This window comes from Carcharodon carcharias, chromosome 13 (genome assembly GCF_017639515.1).
Source record: "Carcharodon carcharias isolate sCarCar2 chromosome 13, sCarCar2.pri, whole genome shotgun sequence".
Lineage (NCBI taxonomy): Eukaryota > Metazoa > Chordata > Chondrichthyes > Lamniformes > Lamnidae > Carcharodon > Carcharodon carcharias.
The window spans coordinates 29,929,410-29,943,890 of NC_054479.1; the positions used below are offsets into that span (position 1 = coordinate 29,929,410).

The 14,481-nt window shown below is 44.8% G+C and overlaps 1 protein-coding gene across 1 annotated transcript in view; it reads right to left on the reverse strand.

Moving 5' to 3' along the window:
• The window catches only part of LOC121286019 (rasGAP-activating-like protein 1), a 299,053-nt gene that overhangs the window by 238,944 nt on the left and 45,628 nt on the right, over positions 1-14,481 (reverse strand). Inside the window, exon 4 of the mRNA XM_041203040.1 lies at positions 12,354-12,415. Coding sequence (XP_041058974.1) covers positions 12,354-12,415 — 62 coding nt within the window. The remainder of the gene's footprint in view (positions 1-12,353; positions 12,416-14,481) is intronic.

Consider the following 14,481-nt stretch of genomic DNA (forward strand, 5'->3'; position numbering starts at 1 on the left):
AGAGACAATTAAGAGTAAAGTAACTGTATTAGAGCATATTAGACAATGAAGGAAGAGTAAGTAACTGGGCCAATAGCACAGATTATGGTTGGGTGTGGAATCAATCCCAGAAAATTGGCCTAAAGAAACTTAGTTTTTTGGTCAATCTGATAGCAATGAATTTTGCCTTTAATAGAACTGCCCACCTCCTTTAAGTATCATCCAGCAAAACTTTACCTTAAAATAGCAAAATCTCTTCTTGCTCATCATTGAATTTATATCAAAGAAAAGAAAGAAAGGTGCATTTCTAGAGCACCTATCAAACCTCAGGGCCTCTCAAAACGTTTACGGGAAATGTAAGTTGGAATCTTCCACTCCCGGCAGCAGCAGGAAGCGCAGTGGGCGGGGGAACTTAATTAGGCCTGAGGCCAAAAATCAGATGAACTATTGGAATTCTATTCTCGGGACTTTAAAGACGGGTTGAGTTTCCTGGCGAACAATGTCAGGAAACCCTTTTGCATGTATTAGCATGTCGTGCATGCTCATTAAAAAGGACAACTTGTCTGAATTAAGTTCCACCTTCAACTTAAGCTCCCTGCCAGCAGGAAATTAGAACATTCAGTTTTACAACGGTATACAAGTGGCACGCACCTGGAGAGATTCATTGCTTCCACGACTTTGAGGTCAGTAGACACTGCTCCCGCCTTCTTGAGGGCTGCTCATAACTTCACTCATATCAGGTGCCAGTAGCACAAGCTGTGCAAAGGCTGGGAGAGGGTGTGGGGTAAGGTGGAAAGGGTGGAGCGGAGGCTGGGCTTGGGAGGCAGGCTAAAGGGGGAGGGGAAGGAGGTTGTCCGGGTGCACTTTAAATATGGCGCCCAGACCTTGAAGCCCATGAGGTAACGCAGGTAGGGCAACTTCCTGCCCATCTCCGCCAAGGGTGCAAGATGGCGCGTGTTCAGCCGTCCTGCCCCCCCAGTGGGAATCACTCACAAATTCGAGTCCGCAACCGAACTGAGACTTCACAGAAGATCCCGCCCGTAATTACAGTTGTAATGTGGTGGAAACATGGCAGCCAACTTGAGCATAGCAAGGTCCCACAAACAGCAATGTTGTTACGAATAAATCATCAGTTTTAGTGAAGCTGGTTGCAAGGTAAATATTGGCCAGTACACCAGGAGTATTCCCCAGCTCCTTTTTGAATACAGTCCATAAGTCCAATATGCATTGGCATCACCAATGGAAGTAAACTCCTCCACAAAGGAGTGAGTGTTCCTTCACTCAAATTCTTCAATGCTTTTCCCATGAGTAAATCCTTCCATGTAATGTAGCTGCATGATGCATGTGAGCTGCACAATGACACAGGGGAATCACTCTGTCCTTCTTAAAATTTGATTTTGTCACCTCCTACTCTGCTTGCACCAGGAGACGCATATTAAAAGAAAAGGAGGATAAACCCCAAAATTACTGTCTCTGAGCTGGCAGCCCTGCAGTTTCTGGACTGAGATATCACTGAGGGGCAGAGGATGTGAATGTAGGAAATATCTCCGCAGCTTGAGGTTTGTAATAGGATTTTCCTTTTCTGTCTTCTATTCCTGTTCACCCACTCATTCCCTAAAATTAAAGCACATCCTGAAGTGCAATACCATGTCTCTCACTCTGCTGAAAGCTATTTATGAGAAGTTCTCATAAGGACAGCACTGGGACATGTATTGTTATTCTCTGTGTCTCGATGTGCCAGAAGTAAAATCAGCTACACTGAACAAGGCAGAACCTGTAACATCACTAACTCTATAATCCTCCAAAGTGTCAGCCCTGGTCCCTCCACCCATAAGGACCTCATCACTGAGGATCAGAAGGACACATTGGGTAATGTACAGAGCGTCAGTGGGTAAGAGCGGTTGGTGCTAGCAGAGGAGCAGCATGTTTCTGCTATGTACAGGGCCAGCTCACAGTCATCCTCAGCCAATGATGCCTGCGGTCTGGACCTCAGCTGATGTTTTCTCAGCATCAATGGTTGGTGCAGTCATTGGGAACTGTGCAAAGCAGCCTTCAATATATGATAGCAATTGTGGAAGAGTCTATTACTTACACCTGAGCTTTGTTCATGGATAGAGGCACAGCATTGCAATGCATGATGTTGTGTCCAGCTGGATAACACTACATGTTGTGGTCCCACAAGGAACCAAATTAGACACTATTACATTTTTAGCCATCATAAGCAATGCCTGCAAGGATACCATCATGCCTATTCATCGCTATATGTGGATGACTGACCCTCTTGGAGTGTTGTAATCAAGGTGACTCATCTCACATGCAAAGGGATCCACTTTGTTGAGTGGATGGGCAACAGCACAAGAGTGATATTGAACTTCCAAAAGTGCAACGCACTATAAGTATCTCAATCGTGACCTATTCACTGTGTTTAATAATTATGTAAGACACACTGTTGAATATGCAGTGCCTGTCTGGAATGCTGGACTTACCCAAGAGCATGTGAACAAGCTCTTGCCAAACCATATGAAAGTACACATGCAATAGAATGAAAGAGAAAATAAGCTCTGGAACAAATAGATGATAAGATAGCCCAATTCCATACTTTATAAAACTCATAGATAGCATGAAAATGATAGGTAATTTAATGAACTCAACCTGATAACATATGATCCATGGACTTTAATACAGAATGAAGCATGCATAGACCTTTCATTTCTATTCTATAGATTAAGGAGACCTGTATTTTGCAACATATTGTAATTATGCATGTGCTGGAATGATAATTAATTGTGTAATCCTTTTATTATTTTATACATTTTTTCATTTTACTGATTTTTTATAACTATGTCATGAATTATGATTACTTGTTCTATTTGTTTCATCATCACAATTTGGCATGTTCCGCTATGATTTTTCAATAAACCGATCATAATTTTTTTTTAAAACTCCAATGACATCTGAGTTGCCACACCTCAGCCCTAAGGACTGTTGCAGCATTTTCAATAACTGCTCAGACAACTGCAATAGAGTCCATGGGTTCCCAAATGCAATAGGTTCTCTCCTCGACCTTGGACAGGTTTGGGGTTTGTATGGTGAAAGTTGTTGACTGGGGTCTCAATAATCTCATCACTGCCGTTAGGTGCGCTGTCACGCAGATTTGCTGGGCATGGTGAGAATGTGCCCGATAGCAGGCATGGGAGAAACGTGCACAACTGATGGTGCTGTCTCTCAGATTGTCAACATCCCCTCCATCATCTCCCATTCCCCCACTCTGTTAAGTATACATATTCTCAAGAGAGGACGGGGGGCACTTGTGCAGCTGCAGGAGTGGCAGAGCTGGGCCATTTTGGAACCCAAATCATACAATCCTGGGTTGACTGTCACATGTGACTTGTACCTTGGTGGAGTGACACCACTTGTTATTCACCAAGTTAGTGTGTATTGGAATATGTAGAGTCACGGGGTTCCACAGTATCACCAGAGAATTTCTGGCATTTGAAAGGTTCTCCATAGGGAAACTGATACATACAGTACCAAGTGAGACACCAGACATCCATCTGTTCTCTGTATGTACTGCCTATTGACTCATATTGCTGCTGTCCCTGTGGTTGCTCATGAAGAACCTGTGGTACAAAAGTTGAAGGTTGAAGTGAACACCTCAGGCACTGGCAGCTTGACTGCAAGGTAGATTACAAACTTCGTCGATGCAGACACAGTTCCTTGGACAAATCAAAGATAAGTGGACCATTGCCTGTACATGTGGGTTGGAGGACAAAAGCAGGTGGACACTGTACTCTCCTGGTACCATCTCACCTGCCTGGCACCCACTGGTTAACCCTTTTCTCCTCTTCCACCAAATAACACACGGTGAGATAAATCCATAGTCTCAAAAAAGGGCTGGGCCAAAACCCAACGCAAAAAACATTTTTGAAAATAGAACAGTTTAAATAAAATGCAGTAAAAATAACCTGCAGATAAAGATTGGAATAGAATAATAAGAAAGCACTTACGTAATTCACACTCTACTTTCTATTCAAAGACCTTGTCACCCTGTGTGCTTAACTTGTAAGGCCTATGTTATCAATATACTTGATATTTTAAAATGAAATTGCCACTTTGCAACAGGAGCATCCATCCATCTCTGGCTGTAAAAGCCCTATGTGCATATTGCAGCCACATATCCAGCATCATCATTCTTCATCCATATTTCTGATTAGCCAAGAGTTGTTAATGGGATCTTAATGCAGCAAACTTTACACTAATGACTATTAACAAATCACATCATTGCTTCAATAATTCAACTTCCTCCTACAGCTATGATGAATTTGGTTCCAATTTCTTTCTAATTTTTAAACAGATTATAAAGTCAAACCAACTCTAAAATATTAAACTCATTCATTTCCCATAACATGTGTAAGAGAAAATGTCAGTTTTATATTCCTCTTAAAGAACCTTAACACTCACAACAAGGGGCTGGATTTTACGTACCCCCATTGGGCATGTTTTTGGCTGGAGGGGGTGAGGCACATAAAATAGGTTAAAATAGGTAAAATAGGCAAATGCACCACCTATCCACCCATGCATGAGCTCACCCCCATAATATGCTAGGTGGGCGGGCACCAAAATTGGCAGCCTGCACACCATATGTAAATAAAAATTAAGGGTCATTTAGGTTTGTTATCAAGCCTACTGATCTGAATAATACGCTGACCACACCATAACATGGTTGGGCAGTTGGGCAGGGCTGACAGGGCATTTTTAAAGGCCTAGATGAGAAATAATGGGAAGGATGCAGGGGACACAACCTTCAGGGGGTGCCCTGCGTGCATCAGGGGCACTATCCCCAAGATATCACACACCCCTCCTTCGGCGCCACCTGCCCAACAGAAGCCAGCACCCCACACCTCCCTCTACCCCTCTATGGGGCTCTGGAATCCCTCCCTGCCCTAAAACACCAAGCCTTACCTTCCCAGGGCAGCCATCATCTTGCACGAGCCTTCTTCCTGCAGACCCAGCAACACCCACTACTTAGTTCTGGCACTGCTGGGACTGATGGAGCTGCCAGCCAATTTGATTGGCCGGCAGCTCCCGAGGGCAGGGCTTCCTCCTTAGTGAGGGGTGGAAGTCCCACTCTCCTGCTGGGCAGGTTGGCAAGGAGGGAGTTGGTTTCCGGCCAACTTTACTTCAGGGAGGGGAGCAATTCTCAACCTCCCGTAAAATGCAGGCCAAGGTGTTAGTTCTGATGGGTTCTGATGACAGGTCATTGACCTGAAACATTAACTCGGTTTCTTTCTCCTTGGAAGCTGCCAGACCTGCTGGCTATTTCCAGCACTTTCTGTTTTTATTTCACATTTCCAGTGTTCGCAGTGCTTTGCTTTTGTAAGGTGTTAGCTCTTTGATGTTGCCACTGGATCATTTCGGTTGTCATATTTTGACACATTGTTTCCCTAAGGTGGAACAATTGCATTACTCTCACACAATTTCAATATACCTCAGTATCTTTCTGTAATTTTTCCTCTTCCTGCAAGTATTTTCTTCTCCCGGATCTCTCTCACTTTCCTACATCTCCCACTATGCTTTCCTTACACAGCCTCTCTCTCTTTCTCTGTACATCGCTCACTCTGTATAACTCCCAATCTGCTTTAAAACACACAATTCATCATGGTTAGATAGCAAATAGGACAAGTGAATTGTTATCACTCAGATTCCTTCAAAGATTAGGATTTTCACTTCTTGTGCAAAATTACTGTACCTGGGCAGTAAATCTTTTTCCAATGTTGAGTAGAGAAATTCATGATGAATAATCTGCTCTCAGACAATATATTCTTCCATATTCATTTGATCCTCTTTAAGGATTAATATTTCAATAGGGCCTTACGAAATGTGATGGCTTCATTGTTTGTCGAACTCCTTTCCTCTGCTTCCACCTCCTACACTTTTCCTCTATTTCATATACTAGATGGGGTTGGTTTCCTTGATTGAGTAAGCATGAAATCTGGAAAGCACATTTATCACAATTCTTTTCTTTCCCAATGTCATGCATTGCCTCTCTTTGATTCGACTCCATCTACCTCTGCCTCTCTAAGATAAATCACCAGTCTAGGTTCAGGAGGGAGAGAAAGTAGCAAAATTCTCAGGGTGGAATCATCCGGTTGGCGATGAGCTTCATGGCGGTTGCGGGGGGTGGGGAGGGGGGAGAATTTGGGGTGAGGAGCAGAAATTGGTTTTACGCTGGAGTGAAATCACAGTGGGATCATCCAATGGTGTCCACCGTGGCGGAACACGAATTCCGCTGGAGGCCAGCATGAACACAATTTGCATCCCATTAAGGGGGTGCAAAATAAGGCCTGACTGGAATTGTCCCCCCACACCTAATTTACCATTGTGCCAGCGGCAAGCACGCCAGCCCAAAACACACCTGGACAAGTGTGACATGCAGAAGCCAGGACTTACCTTTAAGGCCTTGCATGAGAAACAGCCCCCGATAGCCGAAAAATAAAGAAAAATAACTTAGCAGCGAAAAAGAAATAATCTTTTAGCGATTGGCAGTTAAAAAAAATCGAATGCTATTATTGTCACAGAAATGGACATATATTGAGGCAATGCAAGGAGAGATTCAAGCAGGCTTGTAAACAAAAGAAGAAGCCCAATGAAATCTACAATGTAGAAGAGCCTGAAACAACAAATTCAGATATTTACTCATTGCTCAATCTGAAAGTTGGAAAAACAGAACCAATATTTGTCACAGTGAAAGTAAGTAGCAAACCTGTTAGAATGGAACTGGACACAGGAGCTCCTACTACAGTAATTGGAGAACATACCTTCAGATATCTGAATAATGGTGAATATCAATTAAGTTTAGAAGAAACAGCTGCCAAACTCAAAACATATATGGGTGAAGACATTCAAGTAAAAAGCATAAGCTGAGTAACTGTCCATTATGGGAGCCAATCGGCAAACCTAAAGTGTTAGTATTGAAAGGCAGAGGACCAAGCCTTCCACGGCAAAATTGGCTAAGGGAAATCAATTTTGATTGGCCACTGAGATTCCAAAAGGAAGCTGGAAGTGTTCCTGCTTTGAAAAAGGACTGTATAAGCACCCAACAACCTGAAGAAATGCAGGCTGTCTTAAGCCAAAACCTGGAAGAGCAATAGAAGAAACTCAAGGAGACCCTGTTTGATGACAGAGTTTGACTCAAGGTGAGCAGCCTTCACAGGGAAAAAGAAAGCCTGCTGAAAGACCTTCACACACTACAAGATTCCCTCAGGTAAAAGTTTGTACCTCTGGAAAAGTATGAAGAGAAACAGGAAGAATTCAGCACTTCTCTGAACAAACTGAAGAATGAGTTAGCAGAGAAGACAACAATGCTCAATTTTCCAGGAGGCAGCAAACAAAAATAAAAAAGAGACAGAAGAGCTGAAGAATTAGCTAAATGAAGCCAAAGGGACTGGGAAATGAAAACCTCAGAAATTTCCAAAAAGCAGTCAGAAAAAGAAATTTTGGGAGACTCAGCCGCTGAGCTCAGGCAAGTTGAGTTTGCATCCAAGAGTAGTCTGGCCAATACTGAAGTCAAAAAGAAGACCAAGATTAAAGTCTGCGCTCGAAAGAAGGCACTTAGAAAGAAGATACAGAAATACTAATAGGACTTTAATTCTGGCAGCGTACGAATATACATTCATACATAGGCCTGGCAATCAAATCGCAAACGCCGATGCCCTGGGTCATTTGCCTTTACAAGAAAATGATGAGCAGGTCCCAGTTCCACAGGAACTTGTCTTACTGTCAAATTTCTTAGATTCCTCGCCAGTATGTGCTCAACAGATCAGAGACTGGACAAGTCGGGACCCAGTCCTACCTCAAGTATTACATGGTTGGTCACAGGAGCCCGTATCTGATAACTGATGAAATGAAAACCTACTTCAACAGGAGACATGAAATAACCAGCCAGGATGGCATCTTATTGTGGGGGACACAAATGATAGTTCTTCTAAAGGGAAGGGAGCCACTTTTAATTCGGAATTCCCCGAATGAAGACCTTGGCACGCAGTTATTTATGGTGGCCTGGGATGGAATGCGAAATAGCACTGTGTGCAATGTCAGCAACCGCAAAAGTTGCCAGCGGCAGCTCCATTACATCCATGGGAGTAGCCAGGTAGACTCTAGGTGCGGTTACACATTGACTATGTTGGACCTTTCCAGGGAACAATGTTTCTGCTTATTGTCGATGCCCATTCGAAATGGTTGGATGTATATGAGATGAAGTCACCGACATTGTTTGCTCCAATTGAGAAACTACGTCAATGTTTTTTTTCCAGGGAACAATGTTTCTGCTTATTGTCGATGCCCATTCAAAATGGTTGGATGTATATGAGATGAAGTCACCGACATTGTTTGCTCCAATTGAGAAACTACTTCAATGTTTTGCCACTCACTGGCTCCCGGAAGTAGTCATTTCCAATAATGGCATGGCATTTATGAATGCTGAGTTTCAACCTCAATGGTATCACTCATGTAAAATCTGCACCATACCATCCTTCCTCAAACGGACTAGCCAAAAGGGCAGTTCAAACGTTCAAAGCAGGCATGAGAAAGCTAACTGGTAATTCCTTAGCAACCAAGATAGTACTTTCTTTTTCATTACAGGACTACCTCTCATGCTACAACAGGTGTCCCACCTGCGGAGTTATTGTTGAAAAGCAATCTCAGGACGAGATTGAGCTTAATAACGCCAAATTTAGAGGGGAAGATGGAAAGAAGTCGGGGAGGATGAAAACCAGACACAACTGGCATAGTCTTGAGAGGAAATTTACCAGGGGAGAGCCGGCATACGTGAAAAACTTCGGGGAAGGACCAAAGTGATTACTCGGGGAAATAAGTGCAGTGACTGGACCTCTATCTTACCACGTGGAGGTGGAAGGCTGGATCATCTAGAAACATGTCAGCCATTTGAGGAAGAGAGAGACAAATCACCAAGATTTGGTTCCACCAGTGACCAGGACCAGGTCTGCATTTCCTGTTGAGGATACTGAACCCAGGACTGACATGTCTGATGTTCCTGTAAGAATTGAGGATACAGAACTGCAAGTGCCCACTAAAGCACCTGATGTTCAGGCAACTCTGGAAAAGGAGGTTCCACGCAAGGAATCTGAAGTTGTGGAGCTGCGACATTCCACATGTATCAGGAAACAACCTGAAAGACTGAACTTGTAAATTCCTTACCCAGTGTAAATATTATGTTGTCTTGAAAAATTTGTACTTGCAAATATAATATGTATAGCCGAGTTAAAAGGGGAGGAATGTAGTAATTATGGTTTGGTTTAGTGTGTAATGTACCTTTAAGAATAATATGTGTAAGAAAGATCACAGGATCTGTAGTAACCAATAGGAGGGTAGTATGGGCTACCTCAACAGTCTGTGTAGAGATAGAGTTGGAGTTGAAAGCACATGTGTATTTGCTGCTGAGTATATTGTAAATAAACTGAATGTTCCCACACAAGAAGTGTCTGCAGATCAACTCTATCAACAATAGCAGCAACTTGGCCATCCTTACAACAGGCCTGCTTTGGAACATCACAGTCTTGGCCATGGGCTGCTACAGATGATTGGCAAAGTGGAGGGAGAGGAAGGTCTGGGTGTGAGTGGTGGAAGGTGTGCCAGTGGGGGCGTTGGGGGTTGGGGGGGGGGGGGTGGGGGGGTGGTTGCGGTGGTGAGGTTGGGAGGGGGGGAAACGAAGATGTCGTGGGGTGAGGTTGGGAATGGGAGGTCAAAGGTGTCAGGGCAGAGCAGGGAGTATGGGGAGGAGGATATAATGGGGAGGAATTCTGCAAGTGGGTAGGTAGGTCCAAGGGGGGAGGTAGGTATAAGGGAGGAAGTTTGGAGGGGGCGAGGTATGCGGGGGAGGAGGGAGTTCAGAGAGGGAAAGGTAACCGGGGGAGGAGGGAGTAAGGGCGGAGGAGGTAGTAAGGATGGAGGAGGGAGTAAGGGGTGGGTGTCCAGGTGAACGTGCAATGGAGGAGTCTATGGAGTCAACGACTGCCTCCTGGGGAGTGAACTGAGGGTGGGCATGGCAGGAGGGAATGGTGAGTGTCAGAGAGGGCAGAGGGAGCAGGTAGAGTGAGAGGGTGAGGGTGCATCGGTAATGGTAGAAGGGGCACGAGGGTGGCTGGTGGGGACTCAGAGGCAGACACAGTCCCTGGAGGTGGGAAAGAAGAGATCGGGGAGGTCAATGTGGATGAGTGTGGGATTTTCAGGAAGGTAGGGAACCTGTATGTTCACCTGGACATCCTGGAATGACAAGGGTTCGTGTTGGTAGGTGATGGTGAGGAGGTAGAAGGTGATGCCGGGGGGTCCACAGTGATGGGGGAAAGGACATGGGTGACTAAGGGAGGGGACAGGACAGGGAAGCTGATCAAAAAATTTGACTACAACCATGGTTTTCAAATCGAAAGTGAGCGGAGCCTCATGTTGGACGGGCACAGGTGCTGCATGGGAGTGAGATCAGTGGGTGGGCAGAGATACAGGTCAGCTCAGATGGACAATGGAAAGGGGACCCCAGCAAGCAGTGTTGAAAATGCTCAGGACAGTGAGATGAGTATGATGGATGAAGGCTCCGCATAAATGGGGGAGTACTTGCACAAGGCCCTGCCCTACACACACTTCTCCACCCAGAATCACTTGTGGTCCAGCTGTGCGCAGCTGAACTGCTCATCTTTGGGGAGCAGGGGTGGGGAATGCAGGGGGAGGATTCGCGAAGCCTATCGATGAATTTGAAAGACATTACACACTATTCAGTGAAAGTGAATATATTTTCAGATTGGGGAGATAGTGGCCTCACATGGGAGTTCGGCACTGACTTCACTGTCAGCGCAGGCAGGGGTCCATGCCCTCACCAGTCAGCGTGTTGGCACGCTCCTCAAAGTGAGTGAGGGGCCTAATGTGGACCACTCAGCCCCCCCGGTCTGGGACTTCTCCCTGTTGTTGTGAGCCAGCTTCTCCTGCATGAAAACAGATGGAGAGAGTGTGAGCAGGACACATGGCACTGCGTGGAATGTTTGTGTGGTGAGCGGAGACATGGACGGTATGAGGATGCGAGCTCCAGAGGATATGAGCCTGATGGAGATGTGAGGGTGTGTGAAAGTTAGTGGTGTTGTCCCTTGAGGTGTGAGATCCCTGTGGATGTGTGACAGGTTTGTGAGTGTGTGAGCTGAGAGTGATGTGGTGGTTGACTTACCCTGGCGGAACGGATGAGAGCATTTATCCTCTTCCTGTACTGGATGGGTGACCTCCTCTGTGCTCCAGTGGCACTGACCGCTGCTGCTGCCACCTCCCAGGCTAGACTGGTAACTCTGGTGGACCTCCTGCGGCCAGAATGGGGGTAGAGGACATCGTGGCGGCCTTCCACTGCGTCCAGCAGGTGCTCCAGAGAGGCATCACTAAATTTGGGGGTTGCCGTCTTCGGGGCCATCTGGCACCTGGAGCAGTCCTGATCTGTGGACATGAAGTTGGGTTGCGCTCTGAGGCGCTTTAAGTATGGCACCCGGAGCGAGGAAGTGCTGAGGTCACAGAGTGGCAGGCAAATCCAAGCCCGTTCACTAGCGGTCCAGCGTGTTTCCCGTGAATGCATTATTAATGAGGCAGGACGCGCCGGGAAGGGGACGATACGACACAAAAGCCCGCCATTGCGGCCGGCAGGTAAAATGTCTTTTTTGCGCCTGTTACCACACTTAGTGCAGATTTGGGACGATTCCGCCTTCAGATGCAGAATCAGACCACCTTCAAAATGCTACCTTAATCATCAGCACTTCTTTTATGGGAAAAGTAACAATAATTAACAGGAACAATAAAAATCAAAAGAAAAGATGTACACGCAGCAGATTCTCTCCTATGTCGTTAGTTCATTTCTAGCTGTTAAATTAATTGCCAGAAGTGCTAGCTCAAGCTTCCCACACATTCTGCCTACACTGCTAAAGTGGCAATCTTATTGTAATTAAGGTTTAAAAACATTTCCCCCTACTTACTAATGAGAATTGGCAATATAATCACGGGCAAACGACAAGATGCAAACAGGAAAAATAGAAAAGTGTATTGTATAGGCTTTGGTTTGGGCCAGATTAAAGGTATAAATTGCTTTCTTTGCTTTTCCAAAAGTAATCCAAGGCCGTACAAAAGCTGTTGCAAGCATTTCAATTACATCCTTTCAGACAATATCCTGTACAGCTTCTATTTTTCCCTCTTGGATCCTAAGTTTATGAAAATTCTGAACATTTTGCTACATTTTATTTTATTGGTTATATACCACTCCTTCTCAGCAATATAAAGAAAGAACATCAGCACTAGAACTTGGTTGCACTAACTCAAATTCTCAAAAGGTTTCTTACCTCGTAAATGAGCGGCAATGTATTCCTTATTAAGGGAGATCTTCCCAATGACATCATCGTACCTGAAAATTTTAAATATAAAACATTTCAATAGAACTTGGTGTTTATAACTATGTATCCCATTTCTGTTCATGAGCTCCCAGCAGCCTATGCTCCCCATCAGAAGAGTGAAGTTAGAAAATTGGCCTTAACGTTTTAATTTCCAATGAAATTCTATTGCATATTAGCTATGTGTTGGTGTTACTCTGTGTGGGAGTGGCATTAAACAAGAATGACATTATGACCTCAGTTATCTCAGAGCTAGGAACTGTCCAGGATTGAAATTAGAATTGATGTTGTGTTTCAGTTGGGTAAATGTGCTTCCATGAAGTAGATATTTTTGTTTTCCATTAATCCAAAACCCTGTACTCTTTTCGAATGGAGAATTATTCAGTTCCAGAAAGGATATCCCAAAGTGAATGTGATTTCTTACAAAGCATTTACTGAGGGGCCTACAAGTCAATTCATTCATTGTCAGGTACTAAATGACTTTCCCTTTGCATGTGGCAAGCTTGAATTGTGATCCAAACTTAATAGGAAACTTTCTTTAAGTGTTGAGAGCAATCTAATGTAAATAGAGCACATATTTGCATGACCCAGGTGCCACCTGCCTTGCTTGCTTGTCCCATGGTGGACCCATGACCTGGGGCAGGGTGGCGGGGGACACTAGATTTCTACAGGAAAGGCCTAAAATTTATTTGGGGTCCAAAGCAGCTCCCTGTCAGCACCCAAAGCAATATCAAACTAATTTTCAAATTTCCCTTTCAGGCGCCTTTTTGCCCCTATTCACTTTCACTCCGGGTCGCTTCACACTTTCCACCAGTGCAAGTTACCCAGAAACCTCTATATAATGGATCCCTGAGGTTCAGAAGGGATTGTCTGAATGGAATTACCACTAGTCTGTTCTGGAATCTTCAGACAAGGTACAAGAAGTCAGCTTGCTTGACTTACAGAATTTCCACATTGACTGAACACAAATCTTTGAAGGTAACAGGACAGGTTAACAAAGCAGTAAATAAAAAGATGGGACCCTGCATTTTATAAGTAGAGGTTATACTAAATTCATATAAAACACCGACTCAGCCCTAGCTGGAGTACTGTGTTCAATTCTGGGCATTACACTTTGGGAAGAATGTGAAGGCTTTGGAATGAGTGCTTCATTAGAATGGTTCCAGGAATGAAGGATTACAGCTACGTGCAAAGATGGGAGAAGCTGGGGTTGTTCTCCTTAGAGCAGAAAAGGCTAAGAAGCGATTTGATAGAGCTGTTTAAAATCATGAAGGATTTTGATGAAGTAAAGGGAAACTGTTTCCAATAGCCTGAGGGTCGATAGCCGGAATGCAGAGATCCACGGGGCTGAATTTTAAGTGCGCGATCGGAGGGCCCAGGGATGGTCGGGAAACAGGCTGCCGACCGCAATCGGCCCTCGGCCACGATATCACGCTGGCTGACCGATTAACGGCCAGCCAGCGTGAAGCGCTTGCTGAAGCAGTGTGCGCTGCCTTGGTTGGGGGAGTGAGGAGGGCAAGCACTGAAGTCAGCCTCAAGGAGCTGAAGAATTTAAGTACAAAAAAAATAAAGATTTTAAAAACCAGGAAAAAATGCCCACGCATCAGAATCAGTCACCAGTACATATGGATGATTAAAATTCCGTTCAAACATTTTTGAAAAATTAATATCAGAAACCTCAATCTGCCCTTGAATGAGGTTTCTTGAAAATGCAAAGGCCGCCTGGCTGATTCACCCGCCCGCCAACGGTAATGTCGGACAGGCAGCGAAAAATCCTGGTTAATTACACCGTGAATGGGTTCAATACCCCTCTTAATTGTCAGCCGGTGTCCTTCCGAGTTTAGCGCACAGGCGCCAGCCGAAATATCACGCAAGTGCACACTGATGTCGGGACACTCGCCCGACATCATCGTGCCCTCCTTTACGCTCAAGCACGTTGGGCATGCACCCACACATCGAGCAAAAAATTCTGCCCAAGGTGCTTGGCAAAAGAACAAGAGGCAATGTGAGGAAAATTTTCTCTATGCAACAAGTGACTTGGATTTGGACTGCATTGCCTGAAAGAGTGGTGAAAACAGAC